Genomic DNA, 19,156 nt, shown 5'->3' with positions numbered 1-19,156 from the left:
ACGGAAATATCTGCACGTAAAGATCCCAAATGTAGGAAGCATTAGACTGGACTAGGAAGTGATGTCCCAGTGACTGCTGACTGGGCAGGACAGATGACAGGCGCCTGGGGCAGAGGAGCCCCTTATGACCAGGAGAAGGGGTCAGGGCACACCCGGGTGTGCACTGGGGCGTTCAGGAAAGCCTGAAGGCAGGCCAGTAAGTCGTGGTTCAAGGCAGGAGCACCTGGGGGTAAGGGCGGGGGGGGGGGTCTGAGTAGGGGATGGCACATGACAGTATTGTCCCCATTTCAGCCACTCAGCCTCAGCTAGCTACTGCAGCTAGCCCCTGTCCTACCCAGACCAGCTGATGACGCCTTGGAGCTCTCTAGCGCCTCCTGTGACGTCAAGAGTCTGACCCGGACATTCTCGGGGTCTGCGAGCGAGCCTGAGGAGCCGCTTGCGGCACGCGCGCGGGCGCATCCTGATGAAGAAGTCTAATGACAAGCAATCCCCGCCCAAGTTGCTCGGTGGGTGCGTGCTCCCCGCGCGGGGCGTTGGTTGCTATGGACGCTGCGGCGGCCGCTGGCGGGCGGGGTCGCAGGGGGTGCCTCGCTGCGCAGTCATCTTGGGGGCTGGACGCACAGGGCCACGCTGTTAACCTGGGGCAGCACCATGAAGGCCCTCAAGAAGGAATCCCGTCTCAAAATTCCAACCAGCAGGTTCTTGGAGGCCGCAGAGAGCGTCAAAGGTTGGCGCTGGAGGCCTTGGGTGCTCAGGAAAACCCGACAGGGACGCTTGGGCTGTGGTTAGGCTACTACAGATTCCAGGGAGGGTCACTGAGACCATGGGGAACAGGACAGAGGCTGAAGGAGGGAGACATAGCACTCTGGACTTCAGTGGTGGTGATATGGCAAGTGAGGGACTGGAGCTTCACGGGTCAGCGACAGGGCGGAGGTGGGGGGGGGGACAGGCTTGGACAGGAGGCATGAGACCTCCAACTCAAATTGTATCTTAGAGTGGTGCAGGTGACAGGGTTCCTGGATTGGGTGAGATGTCCAGATGCCCAAGAACCAGGGAGCACCAGGTGAGGTTCTTGGGAATTGAGACAGGGGTCACTTAAGAGTCATGCTGGTGAAAAATCCACGAGTAAAATCGACAAAACTCTAATTCTATCGGTTTCAGAGTGCCATTTATTTCCTACCACTTGGCCTTTCCAGCCTCACGAAAGATATCCAGTCTAATATGAACTAGTACCATGAATGTTTCCATTTGCAACCCACTGCCTTTTAAAGAATGTCCTGCTGGGGATGGAATCTAGGGGCCACTTATATGCTAAGCAATGCTCTGGTACTGAGCAATCCTTTGCCCTGTTTGTATTTACTGATGTCTGTCATGTATGGACACTGGTAGGCACAGAGGTATCAATCCTCCAGAAACACAAGCAAAGACCCAGAGGCATACCAAAAGACTTATAAATGCAAATATAGATTCCTATGGAAATGAAGGACCCTCAGAGCTTTTGAATTAGGCCTTGATTGGTAGATTTAGAGGGAAGGGCTTTTTGAAGTAGAGATGGCTTGTATGGCCTATTAAAGAAAGACAAGTAGAAAACGAAGGCTTCACTTTCTGAGTTTGGAGAGCAGTGTGAATTCATGGATCAATTAACACAGGAACCAGAAGACTGTGCAGGTGGGCAGGGGCCAGACCTTGAAAGGGCTTCCCATGCAAAATCAGTCTTGTTGTGCACCCTTGCAGGCCCTGAGGGGACCCAGCCTCCTCGGCCTGGTGCAGCACACTGTGAAGAGAGGGGCAGGCCAAGAGTCAGCAAAGTCCCCTGGGAGGCCCAGAGAACTAAAGAGGTCCTGGAGGGTTTTTTCTTTCTTTTTCTTTTTTTCTTTTTTTTTTTTTTTTTTTTTTTTTTTTTTTTTTTTTTTTTTTTTTTTTTTTTTTGAATTTGGCTTTCTTTTATGTTTCTTCATAGTATAAAAAGCTGGTGCTGTTTCATGACATACTTTTAATAGTTGAGAAGGAGAGAGAAAAAAAATAATTGGTTCCCTTTCCCAAGGGCAGCCAAGGGCTCTCCTAGCCACTGCCACGTGCTCACCTACTTTCAGAGCGATCTTAATCAGATTTGAACTTTCTGCTGTAAACAGATCAAAGAAGGGATTTTTTCACTGTGTATTTGTTTTTAATAAGGGAAGGATTGGATTTGTTAAGTAGCCTTTGAGTTAAGAATGTGCACCAGAGTGTGTGTGCACAGTATTTCACATGCAAAGTCCCTTTTCCTTGAACTTGCTTAGAAGCTTCTAATGTAGTGGAATGTAGCCTGCCTCCCCAGTGTCATGTGTCTAGGTCACAAGTGTGATCTTGTAGTCTTGTGCTGTGTGTCTTTGAGTCTCTGATTCTCAAGCATAAAGGCAAGCAAGCACAACTGGGAACCTGTTTAGTACCTGAACTGCCTTACAGAGTTGTGTGGCTCTCCTTGGCCTTGTTGCTAAGCTACAAGTAGCTCTAGCTGCCCCTTCTACTACAATGACAGCTCTGCTCCGGGAGGAACAGTTCTGGCTTGTTTCCCCCGGCTCAACCTTGATGTCAGTTACCTAAAGACTTTCAGCAACATTGGGGAAGAATGATGTTTGTGTAAGAAGTAGAAAAGAAAACAGATCCCATCTTCTACCCCCTTCTTCACCCCCTTAGTAGTCTTCTTGCCTTAGCTCCAACAGAGGTGTTGCCCAACTGTCCCATTCAAAGAGGCTTGTGTCTGACCCCTGTCACGACAGAGAAATGCCAGCTCTCTGGCTTGCCAAAAGCCCCACTCAGCTTGGGTTTCCAGAACAAAGCACTGGGCCTCAAGTTCAGTAGCAACACACCTCTACCCTGTGTGGTCCTCTAGGACACCCAGAGCTGCCCCTAGCCTGAGGACTGGTCCTTCCTGCCTGGTCTGCCTCCAGCCTGTCTGACTCACTGTCATTGGACGGGTTGTTCTGAAATGTCACTGTCATCACTCCACTCTCCAGTACCAGGGCTCAGATCTCTGACCTGGACTTCATTTAATATCTATTACAAAGATTGTATACACACACACACACACACACACACACACACACACACACACACACACAGAGTTACGGGCATGGCAGAGAATATTCACTGAATACCTTTGTTACTGTTGCTCTTCTGTTTGTGGCTAAGGCCCCAAAGCCACCACACTGTTTCCCCTCATCCTGATTAGCAGCCTTGCCTTCCTAGCAAGCCTTCCATGCCATCATGCCACACACTTGCCACATTCAGTCTTGCTCTCACTGTGGCCTTATCTGAAATACCAACATTTGCAGGTCTACCTCTGTAGTCTTGTGCTGTGTGTCTCTGAGGTCTCTGATTCTCGAGCGTAAAGACAAGCAAACACTGGGAACCTGTGTAGAAACCTGAACTGCCTACAGAGTTCTGTGGCATTTGTCTGCAAAGCATTTGTCCCCTTCCAGCTCCTCCAGGCTGGATAGCTGTCCCTACAGCTATTCCTTGATCCTTCTTTAGGATCAAGTCTGTGCCTGGCATAGTTGTTCTTTGAATGGCCAATGAGACCTATCAGCTTGATTTTCATTCAGACATTCACATTAATATCATTGTGTGCTCAGGGCAGTGGTGGCCCAGCACTCGGGAGGCAGATCTCTGTGAATAGCAGGCCAGGCTAGTCTACAGAGTAAGTTCCAGGACAGCATGAGCTGTTACACAAAGAAACTGTCCCTGAAAAAAAAAATCACTGTGTGTTTATATTTCCTTCAAGAGGGACCATATTGCAATGTCATATACTATCTTCTCTGTCCTTTGCAACACATAGAAGGTGCTTGGTGAACTAGGCATAGTAGCTCACACCTGTAAAACCAGCACTCAGAAAGCTGAGGCAGGAGAATGGTCATTAGTGTGGCAGTTGCCTGGGCTACATAGTGAGTTCCAAGTCAGCCTGGACTAGAAGGAGATTCTATCTGAAAAGAAAAGAAAACAACAAAAGATGGTACTTGATGGATAGTCCCTAAGATAATGCAGTTGAAATGCACTTGTCAGTTGAATGAATAGTTAACCATTCCCCATCTGTTAAACTTCAGATCAGAGCTTTCCAGGGCTGCTTCAGTTGCAACCTATCAGGGTCTGTGTTGCTCCCTGAGTGTGGTGGGAGCTTTGGTTCTGGGAATCTTCGGCAGTGTTGAAGGTCCATGTTTATATCTATATACCAGTAATTCTATACCTGTCAGTGAAAAGTGCATCTGGAGCCATTTAGTCCCTAGGGAAGATGTAGACCAAGGTGATGAGGAGAAGAAACACGTGTCCAGGAAAACATAAATAATATGGAAATGTTTCTTCTAACAGTGGATCTTCAACTGGCCACAGTTCCCATGTGGGTTGCCACCTGCTTTGATGTTTCTATAAAAGGGGAGAGAATTAAAAATCAGAACCCATGCCCTTCTAGATGGGGGCCAGTAATCTCTGTGCTCAGGTGGCTGAGGCAGAAAAATAGCAAATTCCAGGCCAGCCTGGGCTTCAGTAGGAAGATCCTGTCTCAGAAAAAAAACTTTGCTCAGGGCCATGGTGACGTGCACGACTTTAATCGCAGCACTATTCCAGTACTTGGAGGCAGAGGTAGGTGGGTCTCTGAGTTTGAAGATGGCCTGGTCTACAAAGAGAGTTCCAGAACAGCTGGCGTTACACAGAGAAACACTGTCTCAAAGAAACAAAGCTAAATCAAAACCCAAGGCTGCATCTCCAGGTGTGGTTGAAGAGCAGAGCTAAATGGGGTCAGACTGCTCAATTCTGCCTCTGTGTGTGTGTGTGTGTGTGTGTGTGTGTGTGTGTGTGTGTGTGTGTGTGTATGCACTTTGTGCAGAGATACCCTGAGCTGCTTCCCCTGTGGAGGAGATGGACTGAGAGTTATGTTTGGAATGATAAAAAAAAAAAAAAAAAAAAAAAAAAAAAAAAAAACCAAACCAAAACAAAACAAAACAAAAAAACACCTACAGTGTGGACATTTCTTTAAAAAAAAAAAAAAAAAAAGTTTGATTGTATGAATCAAAGCCCCTGCCTTGATGTTGGAGTGGTACAGTCTTTTACTGATTAGAGCATTTTGAGAAGCAATAGATAAAATCCAAGTGTTGTTCTAAACCCCCTGATGGCTGAGTTTATGTTCTCCTTTGATTGTTTCCTATAGATGTTTATATCAAACCCTTCTAAGTGGGGGGTGGGGGAGAGAGGTGAAAGAAGAATTAAGCCACCTCCCTGAATGCAGAGGTCCTCTAGCTATCACTTCAGTGACATAAACTCTGATCTCTGTACTTTACTGCAATTGCATGGCCCACCGGCATCTGGCATCTCTGGCTGCAGCATACCCTTAAATAATCTTGTTCCCAATCTCAGCCCCCTAGGCTGCCCCAGCCCTGCCTGCCTTTGTCCTCAGGGTAGGGGGAAGTCCCTTGTATGGATCACTGAGCTCCCGGTGACATGGCTGCTCCTTCCTCTGCCTTTCTGCGTCCCACCCCCAGCTCACTCCACTCCAGTGATTTTACAGGGCATGCTTTGAGTTCCAGAGGGTTCTCCCTCCTCTCTGGCCTCTAGGCCTCTTCACACTGGTTCTTCTGGAATGTTTGTTCTGTGTGGAGCTTCTCTTTCTCAGTAGGAATACCGCTTCTTTATTGAAGACACCCTAACCACCCCTGGGTTGGGGCCTCTAGTGTTCCCTGCTAAGTCACTCAGTCAGCCTGGCCATTTTGTCTTTTGTAGCTGTTTTCACCCCCAAACTAAAATCTTCTTCCCAGGACCTCACCATGTAACTCGGGTTGGCCTGGTCTCACTGTATAGACCAGGCTGACCTGTAATGCAGAAGTTCTAAGATTAAAGAATTCTTTCTTTTTAAAAGATTTACTTCTGGGGAGGCAGAGGCAGGCAGATCTCTGTGAGTTCCAGGCCACCCTGATCTTCCAAGAGAGTTCCAGAACAGTCTCCAAACCTACAGAGAAACCCTGTCTCAAAAGTCAAGACAAAAAATAAATGAAAATAAATTATATATATATATATATGTATATATGTACATATATATATATGAATGTTTTGCTTAATGCATATACGTGTACCACATGCATCAGATCCACTGGGATTGGTGTTACAATTTTTTTTTTGAGACAGGGTTTCTCTGCATAAGAGTCCTGACTGTTCTGGAACTCACTTTGTAAATTAGACCAGGCTGGCCTCAAACTCACTGAGATCGCCTGCCTCTGCCTCCCAAGTGCTCACAAATGGTTTTAAGCTGGTACGCAGGTATTTATTAGCCATAGAAACTTGGGTCTTATGCAAGAATAATAAGTGCCAGATAGCCAGGCTTATGATGATGGTTAAAACTGACACAGTGGCAGAAGCAGGTGGATTTCTGTGAGTTCAAGGCCATCCTAGTCTATACAGCAAGTTTTAGGACAGCCAGGATGACATAGATAATGAGACACACCCCTACCCACCCTTACCCCTCTAAAAGAGAAAAAATGACTAGTGCCAAGCAGCTGCAGGTGTTGGCATACACCTGTAACCTCAATGCTTGAGAGACAGAGCTAGGAGGGTCCTCGAGGTTATCTTGGGCTACATAGTGAATTTGAGGCCATCCTGGGCTACATGAAACCTTATGTCAAAAAATCAAAATTAGCAGGACAATGGTGCCACACGCCTTTAATTGTAGCACTCGGGAGGCAGAGGCAGGCAGGTCTGAGTTTGAGGCCAACGTGGTCTACAGAGTGAATCCAAGGCCACACAGAGAAACCCTATCTCAAACAACAAAAAAGTAAAATTAAAAAGGGCCAAGTATAGTGGTACCCACCCTTAAGACTAGCACTTAGAAGCAGGTGGGTCTCTGTGAGTTCAAGGCCAGCTTTGAACTTGTGGTGTGAGGGAATGAGCCCAGGGCCTCACTAACTTGCACATGATTGCTAGGCAACCACTGAGCTGCGCCTCATTTGTGTAGGAATATATGCAGAGAGCTCTTGGAACATATCTTTTTTTTTTTCTTCTCTCCAGAAAAGAAGCGGGCAAAGGCACCTGAACAGCCCACTCCCCCCATTCAGGAAGAGCCTGAACCTGTCAGCAATGTCTTACAAGGAGATGACATTCTTGCCTTGGCCATCAAGAAAGAAGACTTGAAGAAGGTAAGGTTGAAGGTCAGGGATCTCTTAGAACATCCAGCCACTCTCGTGGTCATCTATCCCTCCATCAGCTTCCTGATCTCAAGGAGTCACCAAATTCATGGAAAAAAATAATCCATCAAATACAAATTATTTTACCTTAGCATTTGAAGGAACATACAGGAAGTTGGGTTTTCAAATTTTGAGATTGTAGTTAGAGCCACAAAATCGTGAAGTACCTTGGGGCAAGCACCATCATGCCCATTCCACAGGTGGGCAAGCAAGTTCAAGCAGCATGGTCAGAAACGAGCACAAGGCTGCTGAACTCCAGCCTTTCCCCTTGCCTGTTGGTCACTCTTAATCTGTCTGGACATGCCAAGGATCGTTGTTTACAGGTTGCTCTTAAATCTCAGGTCTGTGACACAGGCATTTCCAGGACAGGACATATGGATGGAGCTGGGGAAGTCCTCAGGAACCCTACCTACCAAGAACTGGGATGTGTGGTGTGTGTGTGTGTGTGTGTGTGTGTGTGTGTGTGTGTGTGTGTGTGTGTGTGTGTTCCTCCTCCTCTTGGCAGGTAGCATTTTCTTCAGCTTTGTTTCTTTTTTAGCAACACATTCCTCGGTTTGCAGAAACAGGAGGAAAGCCTGTTGTGACACAGAAATTTATCATCCGGAAGCTCAAACCGAAGGATTCCAGCAGAAAGGTCTACCACTTGGTAGCTCATCCTGCTCATCCTGATGCTGCCACAAAGCCCCTGGACTATTCTGGTACAGGTTCCCTAGGCCTTGCATTCTTGGGTGGGTCTTGAAAGAAAGCCCATTCTCCATCAAACAGCTGTTCACAGCTTCTGCCTCTCCATCCTTCTTCCCTCTCCAGGTCCTGGCGACAGCTTCTTAAGTGGTGACCAAATCCTGCCTCACCAGATCTTGGGAAGTCTCCAGGACTTTAAAAGGATCGCAGTTGCTCGAGGGAATACCCAGGTTTGTTCATCCAGAGCTATGTAGCTGACAGAAGTTGCTAGAGCCATTTGCTCCCCTGCAGAGGTCAAAGGGTTGTGTGTGTGGAGAGGGGGGTATATGGGTAGGGTTCAAGATATAGGTCAGTTTTTGGGTCTAGATGGTAAGTGACCCTTTGGGGGAGTAGTGCCAAGTCACAGAAGCCAGCTGCCCATTTAAGCCACCTTCTGCTGAAGCGGGGATTTACTAGAAGGAATTCAGAGCTTGTCTTGTGGAACTCTGGGTCTGGGTAGACTGAACCCCACAAGGCAGCAGAACTCTGGGCCCAGCTCCTCATTTCCCATCTCCGGAGACTGGATTGCTGGAGGAAAACATTCCCTACTGTTCCCAGTTCTACCTTCCTGTCACACAGCACTCCTGTGTCTCAGATTCTTCACTTCTGTTGGGGGTGGGTACTGGGTCTGGTCAGTTTCTCTAGAGGAAACCATCAGTTGTGAAGAGTTTGCTTAAAGGACGCTGACCCTTCTGGACAGAGGGGACTGTTAGTGTTCCCCAGGTCCCCTGGTTTGTTTCCTGTCCCTTGCCACCCTATGGTCCTGAAGAGGAGGGGTTCTTAGAGCAGGACAAAAGCTGGGACCTGGCTCAGGTCAGACTTCCTCCCCTACTTGTATGTTCCAGCTAGCTAAGCTGATACACGTCCAACCCTGTCTGATGACCCTCATCTCAGCTAAAGAAGAGCCCAAGCCAAAGGCCCCAAAGGAAGGGAAGAGGCCTCCATGGGCCCCACCTCTCCAGCACAATTTCCTGAAGAACTGGAGACGGCATGTTGCCTTGTGGAAGAAGCAACAGGAATTCCTCAGTGGTGAGCTGAGCTGACAGGGACTTGCCAGGCCTCCATCTGGCACGGAAGCTCTTCCATGTCCTCTCCCCTACCCTTCCACAGCTTGGACTGGCACTGACTAGCATTTGGACTGCTGCTATTGATAGCCTCTGGTTCTCAGGCCTCAGCGGGTCCTGAAGTGAGCCCAAGAGTGGGCCACCCGACTCAGTGCCTGAGCCTGTGTGTTCTGTTTTGGTGAAGCTGAGGTGTTCTTCCTTCTCCCTCTCTAGAGCATCTGAAGAAGCCAGTGAGTGAGCTGCTGATGCATGCTGGGGAGAGCTACAGAAGGATCCAGGAAGAACGGGAACTCATTGACCGTGCACTTCCCACCCAGCATGACAGAAAAGTGAGGACACTGTTCCCAAGAGAGGGAGAGAGGGGCAGAGGGAGAGAGGGAGGAGAGAGGGAGAGAGGGAGAGGAGGAGAAGGGGGGTGGTGCTAACTTGTCTCTAGTTACATGGTTAGGGAGAAAATAGCCTGTCCATTACCAAGCATTGTTAAGCCCTTGGTATCTTTATTGTATTATTTCATGTTTCAGAGATGTTCACTTTAATAGTTTGTGTGTGTGTGTGTGCATATATATATATGTGTGTGTGTGTATACATGTGTGTGTGTGTATACGGTGTGTGTGTGTGTATATATATATATATATATATATATATATATATATATATATACATATATGTGCTGTGTTTTGACATATCAGTGAGTGTCTGGGCTGGGACCAGCTCACCGCATCTTTCTGGCGTCTTGAAAACAAGAAAGTGCCATTGGGTCCCAGTGGATGCCCCACCATCTTCTGGGTGAGATACAGAGGTGACCTCACTACTCTGTCCTTCCTTGTCAGGGTTTTAAAGCAACCAATTGGTTCTGGAGTCCACTGGAGTACCTGGGAGATGAGACGACAGGCCTTCTCATGACAAAAACAAAAACTCAGCGTGGCCTGGTGGAACCTATCACACACATCAGGAAGCCCCACTCCATCCAAAGGGAGACTGGTGAGAAGTAGTCCCGGGGCCTGCTGACCCTCTGTGTCTGATGCAGGAGGTAGGGCAGTATGGCGTGCTCAGCATGACTCTGGCCCAGTTCTGGTTCACTTGGCTTTGAGCAAGCCACAGACTCTACCTGGGATCCAGTTCCTACCTCAGTGAAACTGTAGAAGCGGTAAGGGAGGCATGGAAGTTAGGATCCTTGGCATACAGCTTTCACCAGCCCCACGCAGCTGTTGAGTCCCTGGAATGCGACAAGTTTGCATAGAAATGAGCTATTAGTGCAGGCCAGTTCGTTCGAAAAACAAAACAAAACATCATTTTAGTAGTCATTTCTATATTAGTTGCAATAGTAGTCTTCATATGTGGAGTTGAATAAACTATGTTAAAATGAATCTCACTTAAGAGTTGGTGAGATTTACCTTTTCAACATGCATCTAGAAAATCTGAAGTGTCACACATGGCTTGCATTTGTGGTTTGTATTATACTTCCAAGGGTAGCCATGCTTTAGAGCCCAACAGCATGCATAGATTTACACCCCAGCTGTACTGGATTTCTGAATTTCTGTGAGGTATTTGGCTCCCGTTGTCCTTATTTTCTACCATAGGCGTTGGTGGGGATAGGTTAAAAGAGATATTATATGCATTAAGGGTTTCTGGCTCCTTGCTAATACTCACCAGAAGGTAGTTGCTGCTGTTATTACAATCCAAAGCGATAGAAGCTGTATCTGCTTCCCAATCCTTCTCAGGAGCACTGTGGGGATGGGTGTTTTCGGGACCCTGGAGCAAAGGGTGGGAAGCAGGCATGATGGCAGCCTGTGCTGAAGGTCCTCCATATCCACTCTAGGATTACCAACACAGAAAGATGCTTGGTACCGCTACACCTGGGACCGGAGTCTGTTTCTGATCTACCGGCGCAAGGAGCTCCAGAGCATCATGGCAGAACTAGATTTCAGCCAGGAGGTTGCTAATGCCTTCATACCTTATCCCAAGGTGCTTCAGGTGATAACCTGCCAGTCAGCTCACATTCCCTATCTTTACTCTTAGGACATAGATGGCCTGGAGGTGGTGGGCCGTGGGAAACCCTTCTCATCTGTCACAGTAGAAGAGTATTCACCACTTGAAAAGAGTCTGAAGAGCTCTTCTGAAGATACGGTGTTCCTGTGAGTCTGAGCCCAGGGGAGAGAGGCTGGAGAACATGCTTGCCCTGTCATCCACCAGTGTTGGAGGGCAGGCTTCCCTTTCTGTAGTCAGAATCAGAGTGGCTTCGTTCAGGCATTGCCTGAATGCCTCCCTTTCCTCTAACCCATTCCAGCATGTCTGCTAGCAGTCTTCTCCTTCCCAACAATTGGGTCCTACTTAAATGTCTGACACCCTGAGCCTTCCACAGCTATGCACAGGGAGTGGCCCTGGAGAGAGACTTGAAGAGACCCAGCAAGGCTGACCCAGTTTCTAGAGTTCCTGACAACTATGTCCACAGTTCCAAGTGGTGTGACTGCTCAACCGCCAGAAAAATAATCAGTTTTCCTTACAGAGACTCATTGACCAACCTCTCCGACATGGTCCCCATGCCTATTCTTGGCCCTTCACTGCTATTCTGTGGGAAGCCAGCTTGCTGGATTAGAGGCAGTAACGAAGATGACAAGGTAAACTGCCTTTTCAGCTTCATGCACTTGCAGGAAGGACCTCCCTTCCTGATGGGCCAGGCCTCAAGGTGACCGCAACAGTCACAAGGAGTCCACACAGTTTCTGATATGTGTTTTTATCTGATTGCACATTCCACATGCCCAAAAATGGTAATAGGAGCACTAACTTAAGCAAAAATGAGATCACAAGGCTAAAAACGCTGACGGTGATGGTGCACACCTTACATCCCAGCAATCAGAAAGCAGAGGCAGGCAGATCTCTGTGAGTTAGAGGCTAGCCTGGTCTACAGAGCAAGTTCTAGGACAGCCAAGGCTACACAGAGAAACCCTGGGGCAGAGGTGTGCACTACTGATAATATGTAGCCTTCAAACACACAAATAAACTCTTACATAGATAGGGCTAGATGAAGGTTTTAGAATAGTGTTTAATATTATTATTATAGTTTTGTATATTTGTGTGTGTGTGATATGTGTGTGGGCTTGTGTACACGTGTGTATGTCCAAATACGTGAGTACATGTGTGGGTGCAGTGCAAGTCACATGTGTGGACATATGTGTGTAGGACTGAGGCTGACATAGTGTTTTCCTTTCTTGCTTTCCACCTGTGTACTGAGACAGGGGCTTTCACTGAACTTAGAACTAATGTTTGGGTGAGTCTGACCGTCCAGCTTGCTCTGGGATTCCATCTTCACTTCCTGTGTGCTGGAATTAACAGGCACACTGTCACACTCAACCTGGCTTCTGGAAATGAGATCTCCAGTCTTTGGACTTGCAAACTAACCTCTGAGTCACCTCTCCAATACCAGTTCTAGAACAGTCTTCGGATGCTAAGGAGCAGAAACGAATACCGGGTGTAAAATGCTTCTCTTCTTAGTATTGGAGATAACTTCAGAGGCACTTACCAGTAGGGGTTGATGCCACTCAGGGAGACCAAGCCCAGAGGACCAGTATGAATGCTGGACTTCCAGAGAAGTCATAGGAAACAGGGATGCCTTGGTCACCCTAGGGCAAGATCTCTAGCCAAGACAGTACTTGTACCCACCTCCTCCCACAGAAAAACATTGGAATTGGTGTCCGCCTGACATTTGAGACCCTCGAAGGGGAGAAAACATCTTCAGAACTGACTGTGGTCAATAATGGCACTGTGGCCATTTGGTATGACTGGCGACGGCGGCCCCAGATGGATTTTTTCCAAGAGCTAAAGAGAAACAGGACACAGCGATTTTACTTTAACAACCGGGAAGGTACCCCAAAGCTGCCCTCCTCTCCAGGTCCCCCCATATGCCTCAGTGACTGGGACACCCCAGTGTTTAGTTAGTACTCAGTCCATCCCCTCCTTCTGCCTTGACCCTCCCATTTCTCTCATGAAGTGTGTGGTCTACTATTCCCACCTGTTGAGAAAACAAGAAAACTGAGAATGCACAGAGGGAGTAGCCATTCAGGGAGCACAGACCTGGTGACCAGATGTGGGCTGCAGTGTGCTTTCCATGGGCAGACTGGTGGCTCAGCCGGCTCCTCCATCACAGCCCCTGCCTCTGTCTCTCAGGGGTGATTCTGCCTGGGGAAAGCAAACACTTTACCTTCTTCTTCAAGTCTCTGAATGCTGGCATCTTCAGGGAATCTTGGGAATTTGGGACCCATCCTACCCTCCTGGGAGGTGCTGTCCTTCAGGTCACTCTCCATGCTATCTCACTGACCCAGGACATTTTTATGGATGAGAGGAAGTTGCTGGAGGTAAGAGACTTAGAACCGTAGCCATGGGGGATAGCACTTGGGTCAGGTCATTCAGGGGTACCTCTAGGGATCTTTATTTTTCCTCTCTTGAGAAGTGATTTTTCTCACCACACAGACAGATAACTACTCTTGCTTAGGAAACAATACCCAGGCCTTTATGATGTAAAAGATGGAAGGGCAAGCTAGGCTAGCGCAGGACAGAAAATGACCCTACTTTGTGGCCCCTAGTTAGATGGGAACAAGTTGAAACTCTGTGATCCAGACTTCACAGAAGTACATACAGAGTCCAAAGTAGGAGCTCTCACACTAGGGCTATGAGTCCCAGGTGGGTATGGGAGGCTTTAGGGTTGGGTCGTGTTTTGTCCATTGCTGCCTGCCACTGCGCCATGGAGTGGGACTGAGCAGACAAGACTTCTAACCCAGAGACAATGATTTAAATGACCAGCCTCAGTACCCTTTTCCATCATTAGCCTCCCTGGAGAGTACAAGGTGAGAGCTGGGATCTCTGTTCAGTCTAAGTGTGGCTTTCTTGTACCAAACTTTGTGGATTTCCTGTGGAAAGCTGGACTTTTATGTGATGCCCTACACACAGCTGCCTACTTCAGGCTGGGGCTTGGCCAGTGCCAATCAGATTGTAACTTTGATAAAGGCCGAGGTCACTGTATTTGCTGACTCTAGGACCTTCGTGTGGAGAGATAGATGCCCTTCTGCTGGGTTTGTATGACACTCACTTTGTGGCCAGGCCAGAGGAAAGGTCACTACCATTCTTAGTGGTGCCCAAACTGTATACTCTGTCTCTACCCCTTCTTCCAATGGGGGTATTGGAGGGTCCATATCCTGTGCAGAAGTGTCCTTTTGGACTGGCCTCTGCTGGATGCCTTTTACCTTTCTGAGGGGAACATAGATGTTTGGTGAGACATAGTTTTCAGTCTTGAAATAGGAGGTATCTGTGTAGGCCAGAGGGACTGATATACAGGCAAGAACTCAGCCTTACTCTAGAATGTTCTGGCTCTCTCCTTGAGGGTACATGGTCAGTGGAGAGCCTAGGCTGCCATCTTGGGCCATCTTTCTTTTCAGAGTAAGCTGGCTGCCCATGAGGCTGTCACCATCGCACAGAGTGTGCTGCAGGAGGTACTGAGGGGCATCTCAACTCCAGACCGCGTATCATCCCCTGTGGATGCCTATCTCACCGAGGAGGACTTGTTCCACTACAGGAATCCTCGGGTATGGGTTGGCCCTGTGCGCTCTGGGTGACTGTAGTAGCAAACCCTTCCACATGCTGTCGCCTTCCACAAGTAATTCACCTCCTCACAGCAATCCTAAGAGATAATGAGTGCGATTTATATCCTTATGGGATGTAAATATGGGGAATGAAGGCCCAGAGAAGTTAGAATGTACCCAAAATAGTTCACAAGTGGGTGGATGCTTAGTAAGCCCAGAACATCATATAATTCTTCATTTAAACCTCGCCTTTCTTGGAAGGCCCAACTGCATGTGCCTGTGCGTGTCCTCCCTCATCTTGGTTGCAGTTGCATTACCAGCATCAAGTGGTGCAAAGCCTGCACCAGCTGTGGAACCAGTACTCCACCCTGCCTCTGAAGACTGAGGGGGCCAGGGCAGGTCAGAAGGATGCCTTCAGCTCCAGAGCTCGGCTTGCTCCGGTGCCATTTTTGTTGGTCCAGAAGGCCCTGGCAGACTCTGATCGCCTGATGAACAGCAGGAACCAGGTCTTGGAGGCCTCACCCCTACAACTAAGGCAGGAGATGGATATGCTCAAGGAACACCGAGATCCCTTCCTATATCAGAAGACTGGCATGGGCACCAAGAGTTTTCCAAGGAAGAGCATCATGGAGGAGATTCTGGTGGAGGAGAGTCCTGACAGGGAGACTACCAGGAGCCCCTGGGAGCCTGAAAGCCTTCCTCCACCCAGGTGGAACCTTTGCCTGGAGGATTTCAGAAAGGTGCCCCTAAGACTCTGAAGGGGTTGGTGGAGAATGTCCCTGAGTGTGTTGCTAGTTTTCTGGAACTAGTAGTGGAGGCCCCAGGAACTTCCCTTGCCCCAAGAGCATATAGATGAAACCTGAGGACTCAGAAAAAGCAGTGTCTTGAGGTCTTGAGTCAGAACTTTTTTTTTTTTTTTTTTAAACAAGGAGCCTAGGGTTCATGGGAATCAGTTCTTGAGGGAGGTCACAGGCTTCCCCAGAAGGCTCTTCCATAGACTCTATACTTTGGGGCCTTGTTCCATGTAACAAGGCCCACTGCTAGAGAACACAGGGACGCTAGGAGTTCTAGTCCAGAAATTTTGCCCATGGTGTCCATGACCCTGACCAGGCAGTGATGACCTTCCCTGAAGAGATCCAGAGAGAGGATGCCCTTATCCGGCTCAACAAGGCAGCTGTGGAGCTGTGCCAGAAGCAGAAGCCATTGCAATCTGACCTCCTGCACCAGACATGGTAAGTACCCTCCAAGGGTAAGTACCACCCCAGATCGCCTTTCCTTGGCAACTCCTGCCCTGGGGACCGGGAAAGGTAGTTCTGGAATCCAGAAGGCTATTTCCCCTTTGAGCTCAGGATGCTAAGAAATGCTGCAAACATCTCCTATTCTGGAACCTACCACAGCAGCCCACAGCTGCCAGTTGCTTCTCTGGGGAGCAGTTGTAGCAGAACAGATCCTTTGCCTTGTTTTTTTTCTCCTCCTTCCTCTTGTTCCTTCTCAATGAGCAGAAGAATGGGGGGGGGGCGTGGTAGGGGACACTTGAGGAGAGAGGGAGCCTCTCCTTCCCTTCTCTGTTGTCAGCCAGCCATTGCCTGCTTGGACCTCCGTGGATAGGTTTTTGCAGGGCCCAGGACACAGTCTCAGGAGCCTTCTCCCGGGAATCTTGTGCAAGGCTCAGCCCTTCCTGTGGAGCCTGACCAAGTCTAGCCATGGCTCCAAGCAGGAATTCAGACTCTGAAACAAGACTGAGTTCATTCAGTCTTCTCAACACTAGTCCTAGACCTTGTCTCTTGGTTGCCGCCACAGGGAAGGCAGATTCTACTGTGAACACTTGCACAGGGTCAGGGAGGGTTGTCTGCTTGGTAGCACTGCATTTTCAGGGTAGTTCTCCCTCACTGGAGTCCTTAAAGGGAGAAATCTGAGCCTCTGAAGGTTCAAGGATGGATGAGGAATGATGGCTTTTCTCCAATGTGTCTTTGTCTGTAGTTTGCAGCTGTGGCGAGATGTGATTGACAGCCTGGTAAGCCAATCGCTGTGGCTAAGGGCTCTTTTGGGCCTGCCTGAGAAGGAGACGGTTTATTTGGATGTTCCAGAAGAGCAAGGTCAGACATTGTGTGGTCTCACCTCTGTGTAGTCTTCCTCAGTCCTCTGCCCTGAAGGCAGTAGGACCTTGGTTGTTTATCCCCTTAGTAGGTAGGTACTTGACTGAGCCCATGGTGGTGGTGGTGGTGGTGGTGGTGGTGGTGGTGGTGGTGGTGGTGGTGGGGAGCTCATCCATCTTTATGTCTGTTGCCAGAATTTGAGACTCGGATCCTACATTGGTGGAGTTCTCTTGTTTAGCATGCTGAATCACAGAGTTTAAATATAGTGGAAAGGGGCCCCAACTGTCTCATGCCATTGTCACACAATCTTGCTCCATAAGGTCACGTGGAGGGCTCAAGGAAGTACTCCTCCCTCCCTTCCTCAGCTTTCTCTGCTCTCAGCCTGCTAGGGTCTCTCAGTTTTCTTCATCTCCCAGCTTGCCTTGGCATAAGCCTGTGGTATAGGCCAGGCCATAGGGGGCCTTCTGTATGTCTCCCACTTCCTCCCTCTTAGGTCAGAAGTCCCCTTCAGTCATAGAAGTGAAGGTGGCAGTCAGTAAAATTGGGAAGGAGGAGCGGAAAGGGACCACCCAGGAAAAGAAAGTACCAGGTATCAGAGACAAAGAGGAAAAAAAGGGGGCCAAGACGCCAGGGAAAGAGGTATGTGTGAATGTCTCAGTATGGTCTGCACCCTGGGCTGGGGAGAGCTCTGGAGGGGTCATGGAACTTTGGGGGGGTGTGCTCCAGAAGAGCCATTGGAGAGAACATCAGACCTCCCTCAGGAGCTCCATTTCTCCAAACAGGATCGCCTGAACAGCAAGAAACAGAAGACAAAGGATGACAAGAAAGTGGTGAAGTCTACAAGCCGGGACAGGCTGTCCTCGGAAGATCCTACCCCTGACAGCACGGTCCCTTCACAGGAGCCCATAGACCCCCTGGTCATGGAGAAATATACCCACAGGTTGCATGCTGAGGTGAAGGGAAGAGGGGACTGCCGTACCTCCCAGCCCTCACACCTGCATCTTTCATTCCCTTTGTTCCATGGAGGAGCACCTGCTTTTACAAAAAAAAAAAAAAAATGCCAGAGAGAAATGAAGGTTGGCCAAGGAAGGGTGCATTAGGCAGAGGAAGCAGCTGATGCTAAGGGAATGGGCCAGCAGAGTGGTAAGGAATTCCTCTGCATGACTTCTGGGGTCACTCAGAGAAAACTCCAAGGCCTCAGGCAGGCCAGCAGAGTCCTCTTCCTTACCACTCAAGGTGGTGAAGGTATTAATTGCTCTGTGAGGGTGGGGCCCACATGACTCAAAGACCTCTTAAAGGTCCCCATATTTCTCAACACTCACATGAGAAGCCAATTTTAACACGAGCTCTAGAGGGGGGCAATGTACATTCAAAGGGTAGCAAGAGAGCATGTGCTCCAAAGCTTCATCATGATCTGGCCTTAAGCAACAGGTCCTCAGAGATGCCCCTAGGTCATCTTAGTCTTATGTTACTATGGTTTTCCCAGGCATGTGGAGGGCTATAAAACCATACTCACTATGTTGGCTTATCTAACAGGGATGCTTGTCTTTAGCTGATAAGGCATTGTGAACCTGGGCTTACATTACTGTTCATTGTGGGACCACCCCAGGATCTCATTTGACCAGAAGTTGTGTTTGCTGCTACCTCTGACATTGAGTTTTCTGATGGTTGTTGGGGATCTAGAAAGTAATTATAGGGCTCTCGGGGTATAAACCCTTCTTTGATTTTATGGTACTAAGAGTCAGTTTTCTTAGGCTGTGTGGTCCAGCTGCAGGAGAGGGCTCAGTCTTGCTTGGTTTTGGAAGCTTCAGTACGTGGATCTATGATCTTACAGGAAGAAGAGTTGGCTTCTGGAAAACCAACACAGATTTGGGACTGAGCCCAGGCCCACTCCAGATCTGAAAAGCAATTACATGCAGCAATACACTGTATAACTTTGGCATTCCCCTCTCCATATTTTCTCTCTTAGCAAGTGCCTTCTGCAGAGAGAACCTTGGCTGGCCTCTGATGTTTGTCCCATTCTTCCAGGTCTATGGGTTGCTGGATACCCTGGTTACTGACATGATGGTCCTGGCTGATGAGCTCAGCCCCCTAAAGAGTGTTGAAGAACCTTTGCGTTTTTGCAACTGATTCGTGGGCCCATGCTATCTCCTGGGAGAATGGTTAGGAAAGTCAATAAAGCATCTTTAGGTTCCTTCCATGTCTGTTCTGCCTCTGGCAATGCTAGCTCTCAACTGTGTCTGGTGAGGATGGTCTAGGTCTTGATCCCACCTGCCCACATGTGGTTCTCGGGGCCACCCACATGTAGCAGTAAGGTGATGTGCAAATGACAAGCAGAACAGCACGTGGCTAACAGGGCAAACTGCCTTGTCTTTGCAGCAGCTCCTGCCTCAGGTCCACACTTTCAGGGTCAGGTTTCCCTGAGCCAACTCAAGTGGCATCACTTAGTGTGACCAAGTGAGAGACAAGGGGGAAGAGGCAGAGCTGATAAGATCTGGCTT

At 48.6% G+C, this 19,156-nt stretch overlaps 1 protein-coding gene across 5 annotated transcripts; it reads left to right on the top strand.

Annotated features, from left to right (window-relative positions):
* The first annotated feature begins 391 nt into the window (after positions 1–391).
* Mycbpap (MYCBP associated protein) lies at positions 392–18,828 on the top strand. Of its 5 annotated transcripts, none has more exons than XM_051202721.1 (19): positions 392–506; positions 7,027–7,154; positions 7,741–7,900; positions 8,010–8,113; positions 8,768–8,951; positions 9,200–9,315; positions 9,817–9,967; positions 10,806–10,921; positions 11,006–11,121; positions 11,493–11,604; positions 12,659–12,848; positions 13,151–13,338; positions 14,416–14,562; positions 14,868–15,299; positions 15,670–15,791; positions 16,540–16,655; positions 17,149–17,294; positions 17,438–17,608; positions 18,684–18,828. In XM_051202721.1, the coding sequence occupies exons 1-19, from the start codon at positions 464–466 to the stop codon at positions 18,783–18,785; spliced, it is 2,844 nt and encodes a 947-aa protein (XP_051058678.1). In that variant the 5' UTR covers positions 392–463; the 3' UTR covers positions 18,786–18,828. The 5 variants fall into 5 exon arrangements, with proteins under 5 accessions (XP_051058678.1, XP_051058514.1, XP_051058747.1 ...); XM_051202557.1 differs by lacking the exon at positions 392–506 and adding an exon at positions 592–727; XM_051202790.1 differs by lacking the exon at positions 392–506 and adding an exon at positions 592–727 and having other exon boundaries at positions 17,438–17,595; positions 18,684–18,799.
* The last annotated feature ends 328 nt before the right edge of the window (positions 18,829–19,156 follow it).

The sequence above is a fragment of the Phodopus roborovskii genome, unplaced genomic scaffold, assembly GCF_943737965.1.
Source record: "Phodopus roborovskii unplaced genomic scaffold, PHOROB, whole genome shotgun sequence".
NCBI lineage: Eukaryota > Metazoa > Chordata > Mammalia > Rodentia > Cricetidae > Phodopus > Phodopus roborovskii.
The sequence above is the reverse complement of the archived record's forward strand: the minus strand, read 5'-3'. Positions and strand labels throughout refer to the sequence as shown.

Bases quoted from the DNA above. Each gene is read 5' to 3' on its own strand.
- Mycbpap (XM_051202557.1), top strand. From the start codon at position 652: ATGAAGGCCCTCAAGAAGGAATCCCGTCTCAAAATTCCAACCAGCAGG. The intron at 728-7,026 runs GTTGGCGCTGGA...TCTTCTCTCCAG, and splicing joins GGCCGCAGAGAGCGTCAAAG to AAAAGAAGCGGGCAAAGGCA. The intron at 7,155-7,740 runs GTAAGGTTGAAG...TTTCTTTTTTAG, and splicing joins AGAAAGAAGACTTGAAGAAG to CAACACATTCCTCGGTTTGC.